Source organism: Sorghum bicolor, chromosome 4 (genome assembly GCF_000003195.3).
Source record: "Sorghum bicolor cultivar BTx623 chromosome 4, Sorghum_bicolor_NCBIv3, whole genome shotgun sequence".
NCBI classification, from domain to species: domain Eukaryota; kingdom Viridiplantae; phylum Streptophyta; class Magnoliopsida; order Poales; family Poaceae; genus Sorghum; species Sorghum bicolor.
Window position 1 is genome coordinate 4,349,112 of NC_012873.2, and position 24,570 is coordinate 4,373,681.

Here is a 24,570-nt window from a genome sequence, read left to right on the forward strand (position 1 = left end):
ATCAGTGAAGTGAAGGCGCGCCCCACCCAACCACGGATGGCGGTTGCATTGCATGCAGCACCCTCGTTTGACCGCCATAGACAGCTGCACACCCCTTGGCCTTGGCCCTGGCGGTGCGCAGATTGGAGCTCAGAATCGGCGTGGGCAGCGGGGTCGATGCTGCTGGTGCTGGATCGGAGATGGAAAACAAAGGGTAGGGTCGGTGCTGCTGCCGGAGATGGAAAGGATTCGCAGCTGCGACGAGCGGAGACAAGGAGGCCCCGGCCGGCGTCCTGGTCCAGGGATGTGTATCACCGCGCGATCCGAAGTCGACGATGCGACCGCGAACAGACTCCCACGGCCACGGGGTGTCCCAAACGAGTGTGGACATGCAAACGATCTGCAAACAACGGGTGACATCTGCAGCACTCAGTTGGAAACGTAAGTTTCGCGAAGAGTAGGTGCATGTTGTGCAACATCCGTGCACGATATCATCACCAAAGAACAAGAGTGGAACTGCGTGCAAGCTCGTCTCAGAAAGGATAATAGCGTTCTGTCAACCACCCTAATTAAGTTTAATCAAATTGATATGAAAACACACTAATATTCCGCATGATTTGCATAGTATGTATAAACCTATTTATAAAGTTATAACTGTTGACACTTCATATAAACTTCGTCAAGGGTAAAATAGTTCAAGAATCTATTCGGATCCACTAGGCCATTCTTAGGATTTTCATGCCATACAAAATTAAATGAAATAGGGAAGAAACACTCATTCTCAATGAAAAAGTTTTATTCTATGATTTCTTAGACATTTAATTTCATGACTTTCTTTGATTAATTAAGCGTTACTAACTATTAGATGGAGCCGAGTTTTTTTTTTAAAAAAAAAAACTATTAGCTAGAGCCACGGAGGATCTAAATAGGACTCAACTAACAGGTTGGCTAGTAGCGCTACTAATAAAAAAATCTATCAGCTGACTTCCCGCTGCTAGCTGATAACTATGTTCTAAAACTAATGGATTCAAAAAACAAAATTGCTTAACTCAAACTAAATCTAGAATCTCATTCTTTTTTTAGACGAAGATAGTATATTCATGGCGGAAAGCTATATGTGCTTGTTTTCCAGGATGGTTACAAATAAACTTATAAACTCCGATCCACTTCATCAGGTTTGAAAATGTAGCGCACCAAACTCGCATGCACCACCATGACACCATCAGACGCACCAAAACCGACGAAAACAGTTGGTTCCAAATATATCAACGGGCGCTTCCCTGAAATTTCAGGCACCAGAGCCACCAGGCATGCATGTTTGCACCGCCACGGGAAAAACAGTAGGAAACATGTTGCATCTCGCATTGCATTCAGCAAAGGTTCAGGTGATTAAATAAACGAGGCAAAGATTGGATGAGACGGGTCTGATTGTGTTTGCAACAAGCAGCCCTAAGCAGCCCCATGTGCAGCACTAGATATATCGAGCTGACCAGTACGGCTGGCAACTAACAACGAACGCGAACTGCTGCCGCATAACTGTGGAGGGATCAGGGAAGATTCAGCACAGGTAGCCTGCATCTGCTTGCACCCAAAGCATGAAACTGATGTGCTTCAAATCATTGTGCCAGCAGGAAATGTCAACCTGTGCCTGGATCTCCTATACACACACACACAACACACACACACACACACACACCTGCTGCACATGCTGATATTTTTTTCTTTTTTCTGTATGTCAGGTTTGAACATATGGTTTATTTCTTCCAATCCAATTCAAAGAAGTTGCATTTTTTTATTTGGAACCAACAAAGTGTTCCTACAACTGGATGTTGAACGTCAACACTGCCCATTTATTCTCCGGCGTATCCATGAGCTGTCCTGTACAGTATATGGACGTACTGGACGGCCAAAGGACTCTTCTTCCATGTAAAGTCACATGGTGAGTTCTCCACTCTCCATTGCTGCTTCCGGCCTCGTGTGCTGCCTGCTGCACTCTGCACTGTAGCACAAGCACAACGGATGGTATGGGCCGAGGCAGGTAACCTGAGAGGAGAGTTACTGCTGCTGCGTGCTAGTGCTAGGTTGCTTCAGGTCACGTGCCACTGTGCAAGGGCTTTCCTATCCAAAAATTTTTAATCTATCCCATCGAATCTTTGAACACATGTATGGAACATTAAATATAGATAGAAAAATAAACTAATTACATAATTTGGTTGAAAATCACAAGACGAATCTTTTAAGCCTAGTTAGTCTATGATTAGCCTTAAGTGCTATGTGCTAATGATAGATTAATTATGCTTAATAGGTTTGTCTTCCAGTTTCTAGACGAGTTATGTAATTTGTTTTTTTATTAGTGTCTAAAAATCCCTCCCGATATCCTTCAGACATATCCGATGTGATACCCAAAAAATTTTCATCTTCAATCTAAACAGGCCCTATGTGATTCTCAGAAGGCGATCACATCCAGACTGCCGTTATTTTTATTACAAGGGAAAACTTTGTCGGGATAGGCTGGGCCAGGGCACCGCGCCACTCGAGAGAGGGTTGCTGAACCGTGATGTGAATGCAATTACTAAAGATAGAACAGTTATGTATTTTTTACAAGGCAACGGAAGCAAAGCCGAGAACAGTAACGGTGCGGAGCAAAGCCTGCAACCAGATGTCTCCGACTAATAAAGATAGAACAGCTAAATACAGGCTTAGCATCACTCCTCAGCAGAACTGAAACTCTGGCAAGATAAAACAACCAACCAAGCGTCTAAATCCCATAAATTCTACTGAATTACCACAAGATTTTGTACAGATACAAGTCAAAAACCAACCACCCATCAGAGTATTGGCTCACACTCAGCAATCAAGCAGGGAAGCGGCAACAGAATGTATAGAACCTCAGCTGAGGACACCCAGACTATCCCAGGGCGAAACAGAAGCAAGAAGCCAGGATTGACGAGCATGTGCCACTCTGGGTTTAACCTATCTTCTACCATGTACAAAATCCAGATCTTATTCACTGCGCACCGAGTTGTACTTCTCCGCAAGTGCAGGAGTGGTCGTTATCTTGTTCATCAGATTCTTGAACCGTATACTGTAGTCGCTGCCACTGCATACAAAATAATTCAGAGGACAAAATAAAAAGTAAGATGGTTAAGGCTTGGAAACTTGTCAAAACAATCAAGCAATAATAAAGGGTACGGGTAAAGATAGAACGACAGGATCGGATCAAGCTTTACCTTATGCGGCTTAAAGAAGAAATGGACCTAAGAGCGCTACGAATCATGTCTTCATTCCGATCAACCTCCTGCTTCACTGCATCGCCCTTCGGTTTGTGACTTATAGTTTTCTCAATCGGTTCAACTATGGAGTCCAAAACTGAAATGGCAAAGCTGCAATATCAGAACACATCTGCAACATTTGAAATGTCACTTGAAAGGTTATTGATTAGAACAAACCAGCAAGAACGGCTGAAGGGCACTTGTCTGCTAGCTTTGAGAGAATCAAATGGCAAGGCATTTTTACATCATAATGATCTGCAGAAAGCATAGTAAAGAATCATTCATGTTGAGAAACAAACTAGAGTCATGCAGTACAGATTTTAAGGAAAGTGGTAATAAAATAAGTTCATTGAAGAAATAGTGATAAATGATTAATATGTGATGCAGGTATATCACATGGTTGTAATATAACTAGGAGAGACAGCACTGTAATAATATCACAAAGGAAAAATATTATTCTACAGTCTCTCACCAGTGCCAACAGCCTAACAGGACAGGAAAGTAATACACTGTAATATTTGAATTAAAAATTTGCAATTCATAGATACTAGGAAAGTTTATATACCATGAAGCAGAAACAGGTAAATTTGATAACAGCTAAGTATCATGCTGATAAGATAAAGGATAAGCAAATTTACCATTCAATAGTCTAATAGACTACCAATGGTATCACATTTCATAAGTCTTGCCATTTTTCCAGGACTATACCAAATGGTTGGCTTGATCTCAAATTGCAGTTATGGACATGTAAAGTGAATAAAGTGTACTTACCACCTAAGCCAGACAAGAGGAAAGGTACAATGAAGGATGATGGATTCACTTGATCAAGACAACTGTCCAATAAAGTGTCCACACATTCAAATGCAGCTTTCCTAAGTTCAAGACCATCATCTACAACATGCTTGAAAGGCCCAAGATCAACTGTCCTGATCAACTCTTGCTGCAAAGAAAGGACATCATCACTTCCAGGATGGATAAGATAATAAGATTTAGTGCAACTGCAACATTGATTTTATTATAATGCAACTTCGTCAGTCCAGAGAGCTCAAATATCTGAAACGATATATTTAACATAACATACGAAAAACAATACCTTAATAACAGTTTGGTCATATAGAAGAGGTAATAACTCTGGAAGAAGACCTTTTATCAAATTTGGCTTGTTGTGTGCTGCTGTGCTCAAAGCCAGAACCGCTGCTCTTCTCACATGCTGTGAATGCAAACGAAAGGAGAAAAAAATGCTACTGTGAGTTCCATATCTTGTCACTATCATTCAGTATAACAAAAAATGAAAAATAATTAATTATGTAAACAAGTGTCATTACCCTATCGCTGTCTTTAATCAACATCAGGAAAGTAGATATCTCAGAGTACATGATTTCATCTATTTTCTCAGGTCGTTCAACAATTGAATACTTTATAGCAATGGCAACTGTAGCTCTTGTATTTGCTGCTGGGCTAGATGTGCGTACCTACAAAGAGAAATTCCATTAGGCCGTTAAAGCAAATAACTGCAAAGTGAAGAACAGCTTTGGTTGGTTAGCCATGTCACACCTTCAAAGCAGGGACTAATTTTTTTGGTTCAATTAAAGCAATTTTTCCTAAACACTCTGCAACAACATTCCGAACTCCCTCCTCCTCACTTTCACAGTGATTGAAGAGCAATGCCAATATCTTCTCAATGTTTGAATCCTGGAGCTCACTCTGGCCAGCATGATCAACAGATTGCCGCACGATTACCTGACAGTTTTTCAGTACGAGCAAGTTTTAGGCAACAGTTAGACGAGGAATGCATTTTACAACCAAAGTTCAAATAGAAATCAACCTCTTTAAGTGAATGGAGCAACAGATATTGCTTCTTCTGTTGATTGTCAATCTGATCCAAAATAAATGGTAAATACTTGGAGAGGTTGCCAACAGCAATGTTTCCAAGTGCATAGGATGCTGCAGACTTAATCTCCTCAAAAGGTGATTGAAATGATTCAATGACAATGTTCTCAATTTGAACATGATTGCTGAGGTCCTTCCTCCTCCCAATTTCTCCCAGACATAACAAGGCCATATGTTGTTTAGCCTGAGATGAAGATAATACACACTTAGCAGATGAGATATTCTTATTTACATACACAAACCAATCATCCTAATAGCAATCAAAGTTTGGGGAAGCCACTATAATAGTAAAGACTAAACAATTCACTATAATCATAGAGGCTAATGCATACTACCCAAAGTTTTTATGGATTACCCAATAATAACCATAGAAAGGTGTATGATTAACATACAACAGAACATAAGCCAATAACAAGCTATAAATTCAATTACTGAGTTTTTAATTGACCTTCCAGAAACGAATGGATCATGTAATTCGTCACAGAGGCAATAAGCATCACAGGAAATTTCAAAATCAAAACAATATCTGAATCAAGATCATGAACTATCTGAATTAACAATTGCCTAGTGTCAGGCTGCCCATGAATCACTTTTAAAACACTGATTAGATTACACCCAAGGGTAGCGAGTAGTGACATGACATGGATGAAAATGAGTGAACTTTCTGAACAAGAAATATATCCTCTATCAGAGGCAAGACTTACAGAGTTAGTAGTGCTGTCATCTTTCAAAATGCCTTTAAGCATTTCAATTGTAGATGCACACTTCTGGTCACCAGCTGCTAAGCATAGAACAGCAACACACTTAGCAATAGAAGACAGTGCTTGCTTGGCAAGACTACCGGACTGTGATGGCTTCGCAGCAGAAATAAGGGAATCCAACAAAGCATCAAAGCTAGTATTTGCAGATTGAACAAGTGACGCAAAAAATCTCTGAAGAGCCTGTAACAATATAAACATCATATGTTGGTAGCCACGTAAGTCAAGTGTTCAGATGGGGAGGGGGGGAGGGGGAGGGGGTTGCACCTGTAGTGCCTGCCCTTGCAAGAGGGCACTCCTGATCAAAACAAGGGCCTGAGGTAAAACCTTATTTCTCACAGCTAAACCAACATTTTTAATGGATTTTCTGTCAACCATAATTGTGCAACAAAGTTCCAATGCAAGAGCGGTCATATGCAAATCCATGTCACTACCACAAATAAAATACAAGTCAGCATCAGTAGTCATGGCAGGGAATAAAGAAAGAAGAATAATGCAAGGAAAAACCTTATGAGGGTTGAAAGTTCTGCTATTATCGTCTCATATGAAGAAGAGCCAATCTGACCACCATATGTGACAACCAAAGAATTTAGAGTTCCCAATGTTGCCTGCCTAAGAGCTCTGTTGGCCTGTTACATAAGGGAGAAATAATGAAGGCCTTGTCTTACACTTTGCTACCCAAGCTAATGCTTTTCCGAGAAAATAAAAATCAGATGAAGGCAGCAAAGATCCATGCAACTATGCAAGTACCTTACGAAGGAAAGCTGTGAGCTCAGAAACAACATGATCCAGGACACACGAGAGATCAATACGAAGAGGTGAATTCGCAATAACTGAAAATGCCTGTAAAGTGAAACATTTTAGGTACCACAGCAGAATAACATCATGAAAATAATATTAGGTCATCGAGATGGTTCATGAAAATAAGGAACAAATAAAAAATAGGCAACATATTCCCATGCATGAGCAGATAGCTATATGTATGATCAAAGTATTCAATATCAAGTGTTTCAGCATTTGTGCTTTAACATAAAATATGCCATAAACAAGCATTGCACGATGTTTTTTTTTTTTTTGCGATCAAGCATTGCATGATGTTAAATCTCAAAATTAAGTATTGGTATCACACGCAAGCAGTCAAAAACTTACCTTGACAGCTGTAAGTCTTGTAATTTCATTACCCATCCTATCGACGAGTATGGGAAGGCATGCTGGTAATTCTCTTTGAAGACCATCACCAAACGTAGAGACCACCAGACTCATGCAAGATATGGCGCATTCTTTTACCTCCTGGGAGAACATAAATTTGCATAATAAATGAGTGCACAGCAAGCACACAAGAGAGGGAGTGGGAGAAGACAGAAGAGAATTTTGCCAAACCTGATCCTGATCTTGATTAGCCAAACGTCCCAGTATAGCATTATAGATTGGACCACTGTATGGCCTGAAATCGACTGAGCTTGTCTGCATAACAAAACAACAAAAATAAATAAATAAAATAAAATAAAAATCAGATAACAGAGTACTTCATGTCCGCAAGACAAGGAATACAATATGACCTCAAGATTTGGGCGAAGGACACGGACTAGCTCTCCACACACCCGCAAAGCCTCAGCAGTGACTTTATAATATCTATCTCCGATAGCAGATAGTATAGGGGCAGAAAGTGCCTGGAAATTTGATTTGCAATCAGCAACCACTCCGACAGTCTTTAAATTCTACTGAACACTGATAGACTGTACCTTGATGTATGGATGAAACACAGATGGCGAATGTGAAGCCATAACAAGCCTTGTAAATACAAGGGCTTCAATCTTCAGGTTGGAGGTAGAAGACTTGTCCTGTCAAATTGATAATAAGTTAAAAAAAATGGTTTCACAACAAGCTTATTAGGGGCTGAAAGTTTTTGTTAAAAAAAAACTAGGGGGTGAAAGTCACTACTAACATTCAAAGCCTTCTCAATCCCAGGAACAAGTGATCCAAAATGATCAGCAAGACAGTCTGGTAATACAACCACAAGCTCCTTCAGTACTGAAAATGCCCCAACCTGGAAAACGTTGGGAATATAATCAGACTTACAGTTCCAGAACCATGAATTGGAGGATAACTGGAAGACTAACCTTTGTCTTGATTGATTTTTCACGTAACTGCCTATTGATAGACTTGACAACTTTTGGTACCTCTTGCTTCAGCAACCATCGAGGACTGCAAAGCAAAACATAATGATGCATGGGGACAGGAGCCAGAACATGCAATCCAAATGCAGACCTTTTCTGCTAAGCATAGCAACAAAGGCAACATATACATTCATATCTAGTGCCCAGTACAGGGGACCAGATTTCCATGTTATAGTATATAAGAACAAACATGGCACCAGTTTTTCTAACTACAGTTAGATGAGCCTCACCTGGACTCATCGATGTCGCCTTGTCCTTTCGTTACATTACAAGTTTGGCGTAACAGCTCAATGAAGGTGTTGAAGATATCCATCTAGAATCAGATAGAAGCTTCATAAGATTTAGAAATTAAGACAACTAAAGTTTTATATACAAATTTAGTCATGTATATTTACCTTTACATTCTCCTCTCTTTCCCGAAAGCGTTCAATTAACTTTGGACAAGCCTGCATAGAACGAAATATATGTCAAAAAAATCACAGAAGGCATTTCCTTGAAAAGTATTGAAGACAAATTATTAGACTCATCTTTGTTGCATTTATTAGTAAACACCATCTCAAAAACATTGAAAACAATATGGCATAGATATAATTATTGATGTCAACAAACCTCTAGATACATCTTTGACAACATTTCAGGACGTGACACTATAATTGCAGATAGGCACTTCGCTGATGCTCTGCGGACTTTCCAGCTTGCATCCTCATCATCTGTGTACTCATTTGCACTCTCACTGGGACAAAATGTTAAAAGTTGTAATTACGTGAACTGGAGGAAATTAATGTGTAGGAAATCCCTGTAAGCATAATAGTGACATACTCGTCATCATCCTCTTCCTGCCCTTCCTCATCAGTATCCTCATCCATGCTATCAGTGAAATTAGGATCATAGCTCACATATTCCAAAGCAAGGTTCAGAATGCCCTCACAATATGGGGATATATCCCTTGGGCACCTGAGCATAAAGCTCTCAAGAGCCTATATGACAGAAAGAGATAGAGCTAATTCAACGAACACACATACAAAACAAATGTTAAAACAAAACAGATTCACACCTGCAAGCTGTATTCACGAAGCTCTTCATCATTTTCAGATGCACTTGTACAATAGCTTATAAGCAGCGGAACAGTTTCTGCAAGGTGTGGCCCAAACCGGTACCCCACAGAACGACTGCATGTCAGAACACATAATGTTAGAGGAAGCCTCAGTATCAGACAAGATTCGATGACTTTGTAATCTCAACCCACAGTGGAAGCAAACAAAACATTCACTGCTAACGTAAAGCACATTCAATGTTATCCAAAAAAAACATATAGAAACATTTTTACTCACATATCCCTTACAATTACTAATGGTGGGTGGTGGCTAGCCTCCAAAATTTTGAGATAAACAAGTACCTTAGAGAACCAATCATCTGGATATTTGTTCGGGTAATTTCAGATTTTGCACCTCTATTTTTCAGCAACTGGACAACTTGCAAAGTTGCCTTCGCTAACAAATCATCTGATAAACTTGGAGCAAGTGATGCTACAAAACAGAGACAATTTGTGGTTACAAATACCTAGATATGTTTATGAGACAATAAGATCTAGAAAACATTTGCAAGACTATGAAAAGCACAATAAAGTACAAATAAATCAAATGTGTGTAAGTGTGTTGACTCACCAATGCAAGAAATAGACTTCTTTCTGACGCTTGCTTGGTTGGAACCCAATTGGGATAAAAGTGCAGTGAGCATATACTCATGATCTTTTGTGATCAAGTTGCCAAATCTATGAAGCACATCCGCCAATATATCAAGACATTCGCATTTAATTTCAGCACCTTTTGCCTGCCAACAGATGAGGGGTTACATTTAACTACATGATGAGCCATACGACAACAAAAACATTTACGTGCTGTACAATCAAGAAATGGACAAAATACATTATTACTTGCCGCAATAGGTGGTGAAAATATCATACAATACATCCATTCCAAATGTACCCTAACAAGAAAAAATAAGAAAGCAGCAAAATACACCAGTAATCGCATACACTTTGTAGAACTTCAATCCTACTACTATTCTATGAACTTCAAACATTCTTGTATGAATTAGCTAAGCTGTGAGCATATTCTAATGCCAATTTTGAGCTAAAATTCTGTTGCTAAACAGCTGCACCATACTTGTCTTCAAAGAACCAACTTGATTATACTTTTAACCACATTAACATTACCTCCATTGTAGTGGACAAAATGTAGTTTACAATATCTAGAGAACTTAAAATTTTCTGTAGCTGTTTAGCTTTGATAATCAGCCTGAAAAACCTATATGCTTTACAAGTGGTTCTGTTGTGGACAAAAGGCACGTCAACAGTGCTGTTAACAATGGTGGTTGAAATTGCTAGCTGTTGGATAATTAAATAGCTTCAACATCATAGTTACATGTTTATATGCTTATGATGCTGTCTAAACAAACGGTCTACACCTCAGCTCATTTTTGTTGCAATACATACAGAACATTTAGCTGAGATAGGGAAAATATAACATTACAACTCTTAACTAGAAAGCTTTGAAATCAAAGATTAACCAGCTCACAGTGAACATTTTGAGTGGTCTGAAAAAAATACAGGACTGAAAATGTAGAATTCGGCACTCGAGTAGAAATCTTACGGTATTGACACCCTTGATGAGTTGTGGGGCAAGAGAGAGCAAAATCTTTTCAGCAAGTGATGGTGTTGTAACTTCTGCAATGATTGTCTTCAGGGCTATACTAGCTGTATCCCGATGCTGGTCCTTTCCATTGATCAATTTATCACAAAGTTTATTGGTCATCTCCACAACCCTGTCCTCACCAACCTTTTTGACGAGTGGAGCCAAGCTACAAAGACGACATTACAAGAGTTAGTCAATACCACAAAATGCAGAAAGCAAGAACTGTGGAAAGAACATAATAGAACAAAAAATAACAAATTATCATGCATTGAAGTGCTCACATAGTGCAATTAAAGAAGCATGATAACATGATACATTATACCCAGCAAATGCAAGTTTACTCATTATAAAATAGAAGGCTAACTTAATACACCACTGACAGCAATTCAAAACAGTAGACCCAAAAACCCACCAAATTGACAAATGTGGATTCATTGTTTTATAAAAGAATTGTTTCAACACAGACCCAAAAATTAAAAAAGAAGTGCCAGGAACAAAGTCATAATATGAGATGGTATATGATGGATTTGTGGTTAAGGGTATTTTAAACTAAAAACTGCAACATACCATTTAACAGCTAAACCAGAAACATCTCCTGAAGCATCCTCGAGTTGTTGAAGAACAGTAATTGTTAACTTCGGCTCAAGGTCTTGATCAGCTTTGAAGCTTTCTTTATTCAACTCACTGAGTAGATCTGATGTTGCCATATATCTGTAGTCTTTATCTTTCCCTGTCATCTGTATGGGCACATTTAACAAAGTACTTTATTAGAAGTCAAGGATGCATAGTGGAACCCAACTTCATGCAAATTAGTTCAGGGGTTACCTTCTCCAAGATGTTGGTTATGTTTAAATTTGCCATTTTAGCAAGCCTTTACCAAAGCACACACTTCAGCGAATTCAACAATGTCCTGCAGGAAAACAAAATAGGTAATGAGACTTTTTTAACAGCAGACAGTCTAAACGAACAGATCCGCATTGTTGAGTTCTCAATTGATGGTATATGCATAAAGCACTTAGCAGTGGCAGGAAAGATTAAACAATGGTGAGATTATTTATGATATGAACCTAATATTCTTTTTCTGCAGGAAGTCCTAACAAGCATACCGATCATTTAACTCCAGAGTCATGCTCAGCAGACAGAAAAAGGATACACTTCATGGCTCAAAGTTGTGTATCATTACAATGGAGTACTGTTACTTGTACAAACAATATCATTCCAGTGGCAACTTAAATTTCAATTATTATTATGATGACATAAAGCAGCTACAACTATACTGTGTGAATGCGACACAAAAAAAGATGCACTATGCATGACGTAAAAGATAAACAAGACAATGACACTTGTCCCTTTGTAGATAGGGAGCGGGCAAACAACAAAAGTTAATATAGGCACAAATATGCAATAAGCAAGTGATAACAATATACATAACACTGTCCGATGTTCTTATATAAGAGGAACAAATACAAACTAACTGATTCCGCGACCTAACACAGCAACAAACAGAACGCTTTTTTTAGGGCCAACAAAACCCCTGGAAAGTGAACTGCAACTGCATCTAGGGTACGAAAACATATTATATGGAGCGGAGCCACTAATTCTGATCTCCCACACTGATGAACAACACCTGATCGAACCAAGGATGGGTTAGATTGAACTGCACTAGTACATCGAACCAAGGATGGATTAGATTGAACTGCACTAGTACCGCACGGCATCACACAGCCCTCAAATCGGGACTTAGATTCTACTGGTAGGAGAATGCGATGAACACCGTCCTAGCACAAGGAGGGCATCCATACAGGGGAGCGAGCTAGGGTTACTCACGAGATACCTGACAAATCAGTGCAGGTGCGGACGGATCTCCCCTCCGCTCAACTCCACTCCACCGGAGCGACGGTGGAGCGGGGCTTCGGCGGAGTGTGCGCGGCGGCGGGTGCAGCCACGAAGAGCCGGCGTGCGGCGGAGCGGGGATGGGAGGAGGCGGCGGTGTGCTCGGCTGCACGCTGCACAGGCGGTGGAAGTAGAAGGAACTCTGGAGCCCACGGTGTGGGCTTAAGAGGAGGAGCTTGGAAGGTGACGATACGCGGGACAATGGGCCAGAAGCCCAGAGGTCTATTGAGGGCCTTGCAAAGTTGGATCACGCCTTGCTCATCTTGCGTTCCGTAGGCTGGATTGGAAGAAGTACTTCCAACTCTCACGAAAGTCTACCTTTTATTCCTAAATAAACTTCAAAATCGGGAAAATACATTCCTCAAATTTTTAAATCGTACATATTACGTCTTTAACATAGTTATAAGCGGTTTTGAAGATAATTTTATATTTTCCATTTTTATTTATTTCGTCTGAATATTTGTAAAATTATAGTAAATCACATAAATTTCATAAAATAGTAAATCTGAATTTGTTGGACTCTAGATAAGTAGGTCTACACAGTGAATATATAATATGGTATGCTTTAGTACAAAGTTTTTGTTATAGCTTTAGTACAAAGTTTTTGTTATAGCTCTAGATCTGTGTTTTTCTATAATTAATTAGAATAATTCATAACTATAGTTTGTATGGTCCAATTATAGTGAATTTTTTATGTTGGGCTAATTATTATATGTTTAAACTGTGATAAAAATTTAATACTCATTAGATCATATATAACTTAGTTATAGATTTATTAAGATTTAACAAACATAAACTTAAAAAAAATCTATAACTAAGTAATACATGATCCAATAAGTATGAAATTTTTACTACAACTCAAGCATAGAATAATTAGTCCACCATATGAATTTCATCACAATTGGACCATAGAAACTGTAGCTATAATTAGTCTAATTAATTATAGAAAAACATAGATATAAAGCTACATCAAAAAAATGTATACTTAAACATACTACATTATATATTTAGTGTGTAGATCTATTTATCTGAAGTCCAACAAAATTGAGTTTTCTATTTTATGATTTTTATGTAATTTACTATGATTTTTCAAAAATTTCAGCTGAAATAAAAAAAAAGAAAAAAAACAAGAGTACAAGACCGCTTTCAAAACCAGGTCAGAGATGTAATGTGCACGGTTTTAAAAGTTGAGGGGTCTATTTTGTTTGGTTTTAGAGTTTAAGTATGAAAATTAGACTTTCGTAAAAATTGAGAGACCTAAAGTGGACTTTTTCCAGCTGGATTCGGTAGAGGCCCATAAGATGTCATTCAGGCCTTGTTTAGTTCACCAAAAAATCAAAAAACTTTTTAAGATTTGTGTCACATAAAATCTTGCGGTATATACACGAAGTATTAAATATAGTCAAAAACAAAAACTAATTACATACTATAAAAAATTATGAGATGAATCTTTTAAGTCTAATCAGTTTATAATTAAACAATAATTGCTAAATAAAAATGAAAGCGCTATAGAGCTAAAACCAAAAAAAATTGAGAACTTAGAGCATCTCCAAGAGCTCGACTAAAATTAGTTGCCAAATTCTAATGTTTAGCCATTTTGTAAAATAAAAAAAAATTTAAAAAAAAGAGATCCACAACAGCCTTGCTATCAGATAGCTAGTGTCAGTGGTTGTCTATATATGGCCAACGAAAATTAAGGAATAACAAACTTTCTATTTTACAAAACCAAATAGTTGGAGGCTATTTTTCTACTATACAAGTTCTAAAAGGTCTTCATAATAAGAATAGCAAAACTTGGGTTGGGTCGCCCTTTATTATTGCGTGCTCGGGAAAAAAGAAAAAGAAAAAAAAAAGTCTCCCCGGTCCTCTCCTCTCTGATGATCCGCGGCGGCACCGCCGCTCGCTCTCGCGCGGAGCGTCAAATGGTCAACCCCCGTATTTGAACTCGAGGGAGGGACTCCGTGGCCGGAGGATCGGCGCAGCAACTTCTTGTTCCCTGGAGACCTGTAAGGCGAGCTAGCCGTAGCCAGTAGCAACGGCTCCCTGACGACCTTCTGCCTCTTCTTGGAGTAAACAGTTCTGTCCAAGCAACTCATGTACTCGCCAAATTCACTTGCTCAGTTGGTTCCAAACGTTCTATATTTGTTGAAAAGCTTAGGTAGGTGCGTGTTAATTCTTGGCCAAGTTAGTGCAAAGGGTTCTTTCATGCTAGATGACTGACGACCCCAGGGTGTTCGATGCAATGCTTAGCTGAGAGCTCTATGCCTCTATCTTGAGTTGTTCACTCGTCAGTCGTCACTGAACGAGAACGTGTCGATGGAAGATGTGTTCCATGTGAGGAGCGTTAGAGCCGAGATACTTTGTAGATACTTGTGTGTAAATCTCCAGAGTTTTCTGGGCAATGTGTTCTTTTTGTGGGGTTGAAATCTAACCTTACTGCAATTTTGCCGTTTTCAGTACTGGAGATTGTTCCATCCACTCTGTTGATGCTAATGGAGTCCGATAGCCCAGTTTCGAAGAAATCACGATTGTTCCACACAGAAGATTGTGAAATGGAGGAAGTGCCTTCCAATGCAGTGGGCGTGAATCCGAGTTTGCAATGGACCCAGTGGCAGATTCTGGACTCCATTCTCCCAACCGGTGGTTTTGCACATTCCTATGGCCTTGAAGCTGCTATGCAATCTCGCATGGTGAACAACCAGGACGACTTGAAGTCGTTTGTCATCCAGGTCCTGGACAACACTGGCAGCCTGTTGCTTCCGTTCGTATACTGCGCTAGCAAGTCCCCTGATGCAGCGGCATGGATCAAGCTGGATCAGTTGCTGGAAGCCACATTGACGAACGAGGTTGCAAGGAAGGCATCCACATCTCAGGGCTCAGCTCTGCTGAGGGTAGCTGCGTCTGTCTTCACTGAAAGTCAAGCACTGCAGGATCTCCGGCGGACATTCCTTGGTTCCAAGAGCGTGTCATTTCACCACGCGTCTATATTTGGGTTGATATGTGGGCTAGTTGGATTCGACAGTGAGACAGCGCAGCGGGCTTACATGTTTGTGACAATGAGGGATGTGTTCTCTGCCGCAACTAGACTCAATTTGATCGGACCGCTGGCTGCTTCAGTGCTGCAGCACCAGGTTGCACCAGATGCCGAAGGGATGATGCAGAAATGGAGGGACCGTGATGTCTCTGAGGCTTCACAGACCGCCCCACTGCTCGATGTGTTGCAGGGCTGCCATGCTTACATGTTCTCCAGGCTATTTTCCTCATGAGAATAAGGTGTGCTGCTATCAAGGACGTGATGAGCAGTTCTTTAATTCTTTAAGTACAACTACAGCCATGCATTCCAACCATTATATGCATTTATGATCTTTCCATCCAAGTGATTTGAAGTGTTGGATTTTGAGTTGTGATTAAGTTATCTGGTATTGATGCATATAATAATCTACAGCATAGTATACGAATACTGGCATCAGATATATGGAACAGATCTACAGCATATTATATTGATGCATTGCAATTCTTTAATTCTGCAGCATATATGTAATAATATTAATATCCCTGGACGGTGATTTCTGTACGTTTAAGTTGTTACCTGAACAAGCCTTTGTCAGGTCCATGTTGTGCTATTCTAGGTCACAGAACTCAAGATGAACACGTGAATGCCTGATACATCCAATAAGATGTCTTAGATGCCCTTATTCTGTATTTTTCTGTTTAACTTCTGCTTCTTTCAGGTTACTGGAATGAATGCGCAATTTGTTATATTCTTGCCGCAGGATTACCTTTTCGGCAGAAGTCAAGGACAACTGCCTTCTCATCATAAACAAAAATAGCATCAGGTGATTACAAGAATCCCAGGGACAGATTAATTATGCCTCATACTGACCCTCTTTGTTTTCATGCAAACTTGCACAACAGATACGCAAATAATGCATCATTAATACTTATTAGGGTTGTACCCTCTCTACCATCTATTACACCCATCATAGCATCGTCTCTTCATATACAACACAAACATTTGCATGTCAAGTGTTACAAGAACATTATTATTATTTTTGTTCCATGATACAATGTGCCGCAACAGTCTCTTGTCTTCAAGCTCTGTTCTAGGATCCCTGAGCTGCTGCAGCTTGCTTAGCTTCAAGGGACTTCTCATAATCCTCAATGGATTTGAACAGCTGGGAGAAGTTTCCCTTGCCAAACCCGCCACAGCCACCCTTCTGGTATTCTTGCCCCTTCTCATCCTTCTCCATGCACCCGATCCTTTGAATGATCTCCAAGAACAACGTTGGCCTGAATGACATAGCTGATCCAATTAGATTTTGGATTGCATAGAGGTCAAGGAAATAAAACAACCATGGCGTTGACACTAGAATCCTGAGCTAAAATCTTCAAAATTAAGTGCAGAGTACCAACGATGATGATGGATTATTGTGCATCATGTAATCAGTTGGGACTTGGGCGCTCGAATATGATTCACAGGATGTAAAAAGGGTCCTCTTTTTGCTGTCACGATCTTCATAAAGATGCATCATGCATGGGAGCACAAAAAGGGAGTTTGATACCTTTATACTGTATATTCTATATGCCTGCAATCCTGAATTAGCTGAGTACCTATCCTGAAATTGTTCCTTCGCAATTCTACACTTCAAAAAGGTGAAAGAAGCAGAAGTTTTTTACCTGTCCCCCACTGGCTTGGTGAAGATCTGGAGCAGCACGCCCTGGTCATCTCTGTCCACCAGCACCCCTAGTTCCTGACACTCCTTAATCTGTGCCTCCGTGAGCACGTCCCCGGCGCGCCGCCTCACGCCGTCATAGTATTCGGGCGCCGGAGGCGCCATGAACTCGAAGCCGCCCATGGCCGAGCGCGCTTGCATCTCCCTCAGCGTCCTGAGCACGTCGTCGCTGGCCAGCGCCATGTGCTGCACGCCGGGGCCGCCGTGGTGGTCCAAGTACGTCTGTATCTGGCTGCGGCGCTTGGTGCCGTGCACCGGCTCGTTGAGTGGGAGCAGCACGTTCTCCGCGTTGTTGGCGAGCACCATCGAGTTGAGCCCGCTCTCCGTGGTGCCCACGTCCTCCGCCGTGAACTCGGCGAACTCGTGGAACCCCGTGAAGCCAGCGAAGTAGGCGGCCGCCGGCGCCAGCTCCGGCACGTTGCCGACGATGTGGTCGAACCTCCTCAGCCCGTAGTCCGCCGCGCCGGGGCTGGTCACGCCCACGAACCCCGGCAGGAAGGACGCGTCCGCGTCGTCCGGGTAGCTCACGTACCGGAGCACGACGTCGCCGTAGAGCTCGACTTCGGCGAGGCGGAAGCCGAGGCCGAGCTCGACGGGCTCGAACGCCGGGCGCGCGCCGGCCGCGACGCTGGCGCGGAAGGCGTCCTCCGCGTCGGCCACGCGGAGCGCGACGGCGCGCACCGCGAGGCCGTGGTCGGCCGCGAAGCGCCGCGCCTCGGCGGCGGAGAAGGAGGGCAGCGAGGCCGTGGCGGCGTCGGCGCCGTGCGCGTAGGGCGCCGTGAAGAGGAACGCGAGGGCGCCCGAGCGGAGCAGCAGGGACGCGTGCGCGGTGTTCCCCGTGGAGAGGTCGGACCGCGCGGCGAGCGGCGCGCCGAGCCCGAAGGAGAAGCGGCCCGCGGCGGAGGCCGCGTCGGCGCACCAGAGCTCCACGTGGTGGAACGCGAGCGTGTGGAAGCGGTCGGAGCGCGGGTTCACGCGGACGAAGTTGCGGTGGCCCACGAGGCGGAACGCCGCCTGCTCCGCTGATGCCGCCGCCACGGCGGCGCCGGTTGCGGCGGCTGTGGTGGGGGTCGGGGGCATTGTGCTTGGCTCTCGGAGGGCGTGGCGGCGTGGCGGCCTCCGCAGCTTTGCAGTTGCAGGTGCGCTTGGCTGACCGGTGAGTGACCCTGGGATGAGGGATGACTGACGGGGTAAATAAAGGGTGGTGATGGGGCCACGTGGACAGAAAATTCTGTGGTTGCGGATGTGATTTGTCTTCTGGTATTTGTTGGTGAGTGGCTCCTTCACAGCTTGTAGTGATGTGAAGCTGATGAAGTTGCTGACCGGCCCTAGGGCACCAACAGCCTTTTGTTTAGTTTTAAAACATTTTTGCAAAATAAACACTATAGCACTTTTGTTTATATTTAATAAATATTGTTCAATCATTAACTAACTACGCTCAAAAAATTCGTCTCACAAATTAAAATTAGTTATTTATTTTATTTATATTTAAAGTTCTATGTATGTGCCATAAAATTCGATGTGACGGGAAATCCGAACTCAACAAGGCCTGTGGAAAATGGGGAACGAAAATCGAAATGTTGTGGTTAATTTTTTGTGGAGTTGCCTACAAGAAAGGTGTGGAGTTCTATTTTCCTTTATTGTGTAATTCGTTTTAGGCCCCCTTTGATCTAATCTAAGAAGATAGTAGTTTGCTTTTTTTTTCTCTATACTGTATAGTTTATAGTTTAGCTAACTGTTAGCTGAATATTCGGTTAGCAACTAATTTTTACTAGTTGAACCAAAGTAGTTAATAGCATCTAACAATAATTATGACCTATTAACTAGCTAGCTATTATGATTGCTAAGGTCACTCTCGTTGCAAAAACTCCTAAGCATTTTGCTAATGTGGCAAGATAGTTATTGAAAAGATAGAGCAAAAATAAAAGAAACCGGATCTAAGTTAGAAACCATGTCTACACCAGAACCAAGACATGAAGTGATGTGATTGGTTGAGAATGGGAAGAGAATGAATATGATTGGATAAAAAATTATTATATAAAAACTATCTATTGGAACCATGATTTCTATATGTAGTGTTTATGGAAATTAATAGGTATAGGAACTATGTATAGTTTCTAGCATTGGGAGGGCTCGGAGTGTCCTAAGAGCAACTTCAGCAGGGCCTCTACTTGAGCCCACATAGCTAAATATGGGCACCCAAATCTTCTCTGCAGCCTCTATTCCTGTTGGCCCAACACCTCAACCCCATCATGTATGGTGTGACCATTACCTCCCCACACTGTGTAGACAGCCTCGCCCACCTCCCTCCAGCGTTGATCTCTACTACCACGCTGCCTCCCTCCAACCTCCACCGCTGGGCCTCGCCCTCATCCCCTCTGGTGAGAGCGGCCCCTCCTCGATGAGCGGGAGCAGCCCCAACCATGGACATCGCGAGCATCGAGCCTCCTCTTTCTACGGTTGTACAGTAGCGACACTACTCCTCCCTTCCTCGCGGCTAGCTTCTACTCTGACGAACATGGGCGGATCCGCTGGTGCGCAACTCCGGTGTGGCCTCTCCCCCGTGATGCGCCGAGAACTCTCGTCTCCTTTGCATCCTAGCCTCTGTGTGGAGGATGTGAGGAAGAAAGGTTTGACTCAATGATGAGTGGGTCCCACATGTCATTGTCTACTAATTTGGATTTGGGGGTCTTCATTTTGGGTGGTGTTTTGGAGTGGATGCAAAAATTTTAGGCACCCAAAAGTATGAGGGAGCACCCAAATAAAAAGTAGAGAACTCTATTTTGAGAGCTGCTGCAGTTGCTCTAATTGATCTAACGAGCCCTTAGGCATGGGTTTTTTGTTTTGTCATGCTCTTCCTGTGATGAGTATATAAATGCTAAAAAGGGTCATCATATTGGCCGAGAGAACCTTGAAATTCCTACATTGATAGAGTTTGATTTTACGATGGTCTAGCAGTCTAAGACTATATTTGATCCGTTAGCTGCTGATAGTTAGCTAGTTAATAGTTCTTAGCTAATATTAGCTAGCATTTATTGTATTGGGCATATTCTCTTTGGTTTAATGGAGCTAATAGTTAGCTGATAATAATAATTAGCCCCTTTGGATCCAAATAGGTCTAGCTAATTGGTAAATACCAACTAATTATTAGTTGCTATTAACTAGTTTTGTCCAACTAGTAATATATAGTTGTTAGTTGGCATTCACCTAACAATTAGCTGCAACTATTTGGATCCAAAGAAACTAAAGCTAACTATGAGCTCTACAGGTCCAAACACTCCCTAAATCAAGCCAAAAGAGAACATGCCTGCAATAAATACACCTCCCATCCAGCAAATTATCCTAAGCAAACAATTTCAAGCTTGACTAAATTTGTGAGAACATCAACATTTATTGACCAAAGATATAATGATACGAAAATACACTTCGTGATAAATCTAATCATACTTATCTGAGATGATACATGTTAGTTGTATGAACCTGGTAAAATTTAAAATGATTTGTGTTAGGACAAACTAAAATATCAGTTATTTTGTGGTAGGTGAGTGTAATTTCTGAATAAAAATTAAAGATAAGTAATAAGTTAATTTCCATACAATTTTTAGTGAGATATACCAAGTTAAAGAGTCCATGTAAGTTACGTGATTCATAAAGGAAGTATTTAAATAAAAACTATAAATTATAAGATATTTTGGCTTTTCTAGGCATATAACTTTTTCTATTGTTTTGAATATATACTATGACTAGATGTATAATGAAAGCAAATATCTATAGAAGTCAAAATGTCATGTAATTTGGAACGAAGAGAGTAATAGTTTAACCTCCAAAAGGATTTGGAAGAAAAATGGCCAAATAAATAGTCATATACACTGTATTACCCCGTCGTCCCAGAAAGTGAAAAAAAAATAATGCAAATCTTGTTTTCGATAACTCAATGCAAACATTATATTACCCATTGTCCCAAAAAATGAAAATATTATATTACCCCCTTTTAAAAATTTAAACTCGATGCAGTGGTTAGTATAGGCATGGCAGCTCCGCACTTGTGCACATAAGTTTCGGGTACAACTGCGGAGCTTCATATGAGTGCAACTCGAAACCACATTTCAAATTTTGATAAAGCAAACGTAGATCAAGTGAAATACTAGTGTTCCTGGTAGTAATAATTAGATCCTATCCCACCACATCTCCAAGGCTAGAAGCTCTTGTACAAGTAGCTCAAGTGAAAACCCTAATTTCACAACCAACACAAGCAGAGCACAAAGAACATAGCAAGAGCACAAAGGACAAAGTATGTATCCTGTGGTTCAACTCACCTCAAAGGTCGGCTTACTCCACTTTGTGGAGGAAGCCACCAAGGTTCGGGTTTTACCGAACCCTATCCTCTTCTCAAGACATGAGAACTAGTCTCAAGCTCGAGGGTTTTGGGTGAGAACAAACTTCCCGAAGAACGCATAGGAGGTCCTAGTGCTTCAGTGGGTGACGCCTAACCGTCTAGGAGCTCTTGATCCAAGAGTAACAAATGCAAGACACTAGCTTGAACACATGAACCAAGTGATTTAGGAGGTGAGGCTCAAGATGGCAAGCACTCTTGTGAAATTTGGAGGCCAATCTCTCAAGGAATCACTAGGAATTGATGGGGACTTGGGGAAAGGTTGGAGAGCCTTCAATGGCTTGGGAGGGCTTGTATGTTAGTTGGTGTCAAGTGAGTGCGCAAGCTAACCATTGGGAGGAAGGAGTGTAATACCTCCTGTCACCTAACTAGACATTAAGTCACGTCAGTTCTGTGGAATACGCGACACTTCTGTGCAAGCACCAGCAACACAAACAGGAGTGAAGCTTTGGATGTTCTCCCCTAAATGAGCCGCCGGCTTCCAGGCCGAGAAGCAGGGTCCACGTCACCTTGATTTTTTCCAGCCGTCGGATCTTTGATCGTGTGGTCGCGATTGTTTGGAGCGGATTCCAACGGAAGCGGCTTCTAATGCTTCTTGTTGTCTTTTATCGGCTTTCCCTTTGCTTTTGGCGGTGTCGAGCGGCTTCTGCTCCGGAACCAACCAACCAAATATATACGTGGGCTTCTGATTCTTCTTCCTGATTCTTCCACAAGAAAAAAAAAACTCGGCCCTCTCCCTGCCGACCCGACGGTCTCTCCTCTCCCGAGCTCGCTCCTCACCGCGCCGCCGCCGTCCTTCTCCCCAGCACCGACACCGCCATGGAATAGCGCAACTTGGCGCTGGCGGTGGCCTCCGTAAGCCTTCCTATGTTGCCGCCTCCTCCCACCAGTCTATGTGGCCTCAATGAAACCTTAGCGTCGCGAGGCAACTCTGGCGGCGCAACCCTCTGGCCTCTTCCTCATCAGCGGCAACGGCGACGGTGATGCTCAACGGCTGGATCTACCGGTATCTCACGCTCTTCTTCTCCCCCGTAGTCTCGTGGCTCCTCCCCAAGATCCTCTCTCGATGGCCAGTGTGCGGGCTGCGCTAGATTGCGGCTCTCCTCCAGTCCTCTTCCTCTCAAATCCCGGCGGACAGCGGACGGATGTGGCTCGTTGCCGCGGTGGCCGACCTGCAGGCGGTTCGTGGCTGGCCGCTGCCCCTGGTCAGTGCGTCCCGTTTCAGGCAGATGGCAGCAGCCGCGGGCGGTGCCTCTGGCCCCTGCTGTCTGCAGTCCGCTGATCTGTTGGCCTGCCCCTGCTGTGGAAATTTGCTTAGGATTTTTTTTGGCGTGAATCAATGCATCTGAATTGTGTGTGCTGATGGAGACGTGGCTACGTATCTCAATTGTGTGTGCTGATGGATGGGGAAGGAAATGAAGCCGTGCGTAGAGGATATGAAGCTCAAGCTGAAGCCGGGAATGGGTCCAGAGATGTGTGGATGGAGAACGACATGATGCCATGTCATGTGGTCTGCTTGGTTTTCAATCTTGCCTTTCTTTGTCAACTTTACTTTTATGCATGCTTTTTTTTGTTTACATGCTCCACCAGCTTCGCCCTTGCGATTGATCGACACAAGTATTTTTTCATCTCCCTGTTATTTCTGTGCTGCAAAAGTAGCCAACATCCAAACCTAATATTCAGCTCGGTAAATGCTTTATTTTTTTTACGGCAACAATTTTTTTAGTAGAAGAATAGTGAAGGTAGAGGGCAGAGGCTCTTGTCTATATATTTTCCTTAGGGTTCTAAATCATTAATCCATCTCATTACAGTTGTGCTGCTAGCTGAAATATATGGTGTCAACTTATAGATTTATTCTCTTTGCTCTTTATTTCCTTAGTTTGCAATAGTATATTTGTTGGGTTGTATTGTAGCTATTAGTTAGTATCCCATTCCTTCAATACATTCCCAGCGACGGTATTTTTGCCATGTTAAAGTGCCTCTGCGTTGCCCTGCACTCACCGGGTCATATTTTCTGCTGCTTCAGAAGCCTGCGTCGGCAGCGGTAGCTCCATCTGCTTGCTTCCTGCTCAGGTTACCACCTCTTCTTCCATCTTTTACTTTCCATTGTTACATTTCCTGTGCTGTAGTGGGGAACTGTGGTACCATAATTTTTCTATGTTCCTTCTGTAGACATAATGCCATAATGATGCTTCCTTTAAATATTGATGCCTGATAATTTAGTTCTATTGAGTGCAGTCATAGTGCAATACACTTTTGGGTTCTTAATTTATTTCCCTCAAATTATTAGCTGACTTTGTACAATGGATCATGTTGCATGAATAGAAGGCTGGATCATCATCCTATCAATTGTCATGTTCTTCAAGTTCAGTTCGAGGATATTTTATTTTGCTGCAGGGCTGCCAAAATGTTGGTGCGTAATGTTTATTTTATCACCTGCTTTGCTCTGGTATAATTCTAAGAAAGTGAGGGTTTATAAGAGCATGTTTTGAATTGCAGGGACGACAGGTGTGATATAATCAAAGGCATTTATGTCACCAAGTATAACAGGCAAGTCACCTTTTCTGTTTTATACTTTGTGTTTATATGAATTGAGCAATTTGTTGGTATGAATGCGCTTCCATTCTCACTTTCATAGCTAAAATAGTGCAGCATACCTTATGATTTCAAGCACTTTCATCTCACTTTCGTATTCTGATAGAGATCACACACAATACCAATTAAAAGGGCTCCATGAATTACCATTTTATATGTTTTCTTGTTGAACTTTATTTTATTCCTT

General features: G+C 41.9%; 3 protein-coding genes and 1 long non-coding RNA gene across 9 annotated transcripts; 2 read left to right on the top strand and 2 right to left on the bottom strand.

Moving 5' to 3' along the window:
- Window positions 2,528–12,797, bottom strand: LOC8074696 (cullin-associated NEDD8-dissociated protein 1). Of its 2 annotated transcripts, none has more exons than XM_002453313.2 (29): window positions 12,604–12,797; window positions 11,595–11,679; window positions 11,337–11,506; window positions 10,728–10,935; window positions 9,741–9,906; window positions 9,473–9,602; window positions 9,131–9,245; window positions 8,896–9,053; window positions 8,686–8,809; window positions 8,472–8,522; window positions 8,307–8,389; window positions 8,020–8,104; window positions 7,845–7,946; window positions 7,642–7,740; window positions 7,459–7,569; window positions 7,280–7,363; window positions 7,049–7,189; window positions 6,650–6,742; window positions 6,407–6,528; window positions 6,167–6,329; window positions 5,846–6,082; window positions 5,077–5,325; window positions 4,806–4,991; window positions 4,577–4,723; window positions 4,345–4,461; window positions 4,023–4,191; window positions 3,429–3,506; window positions 3,210–3,348; window positions 2,528–3,079 (listed from the first exon to the last, which is right to left on the bottom strand). In XM_002453313.2, the coding sequence occupies exons 2-29, from the start codon at window positions 11,628–11,630 to the stop codon at window positions 2,983–2,985; spliced, it is 3,660 nt and encodes a 1,219-aa protein (XP_002453358.1). In that variant the 5' UTR covers window positions 11,631–11,679; window positions 12,604–12,797; the 3' UTR covers window positions 2,528–2,982. The 2 variants fall into 2 exon arrangements, with proteins under 2 accessions (XP_002453358.1, XP_021314806.1); XM_021459131.1 differs by having other exon boundaries at window positions 12,597–12,797.
- LOC8076108 (urease accessory protein F) lies at window positions 14,488–16,528 on the top strand. 4 transcript variants are annotated; one of them, XM_021460069.1, is made up of 3 exons: window positions 14,488–14,820; window positions 15,120–15,935; window positions 16,394–16,528. In XM_021460069.1, the coding sequence occupies exons 1-2, from the start codon at window positions 14,757–14,759 to the stop codon at window positions 15,926–15,928; spliced, it is 873 nt and encodes a 290-aa protein (XP_021315744.1). In that variant the 5' UTR covers window positions 14,488–14,756; the 3' UTR covers window positions 15,929–15,935; window positions 16,394–16,528. The 4 variants fall into 4 exon arrangements, with proteins under 4 accessions (XP_021315744.1, XP_021315743.1, XP_002451609.1 ...); XM_021460068.1 differs by lacking the exon at window positions 16,394–16,528 and having other exon boundaries at window positions 15,120–16,300; XM_002451564.2 differs by lacking the exon at window positions 16,394–16,528 and having other exon boundaries at window positions 14,488–14,758; window positions 15,120–16,300.
- On the bottom strand, window positions 16,503–18,574 carry LOC8077168 (4-hydroxyphenylpyruvate dioxygenase). The gene is made up of 2 exons (XM_002453314.2): window positions 17,340–18,574; window positions 16,503–16,952 (listed from the first exon to the last, which is right to left on the bottom strand). The coding sequence occupies exons 1-2, from the start codon at window positions 18,473–18,475 to the stop codon at window positions 16,766–16,768; spliced, it is 1,323 nt and encodes a 440-aa protein (XP_002453359.1). The 5' UTR covers window positions 18,476–18,574; the 3' UTR covers window positions 16,503–16,765.
- LOC110434569 lies at window positions 22,508–24,339 on the top strand. 2 transcript variants are annotated; one of them, XR_002452086.1, is made up of 3 exons: window positions 22,508–23,861; window positions 24,114–24,201; window positions 24,297–24,339. It is a non-coding gene; the product is annotated as an uncharacterized LOC110434569 (long non-coding RNA). The 2 variants fall into 2 exon arrangements; XR_002452085.1 differs by having other exon boundaries at window positions 24,288–24,338.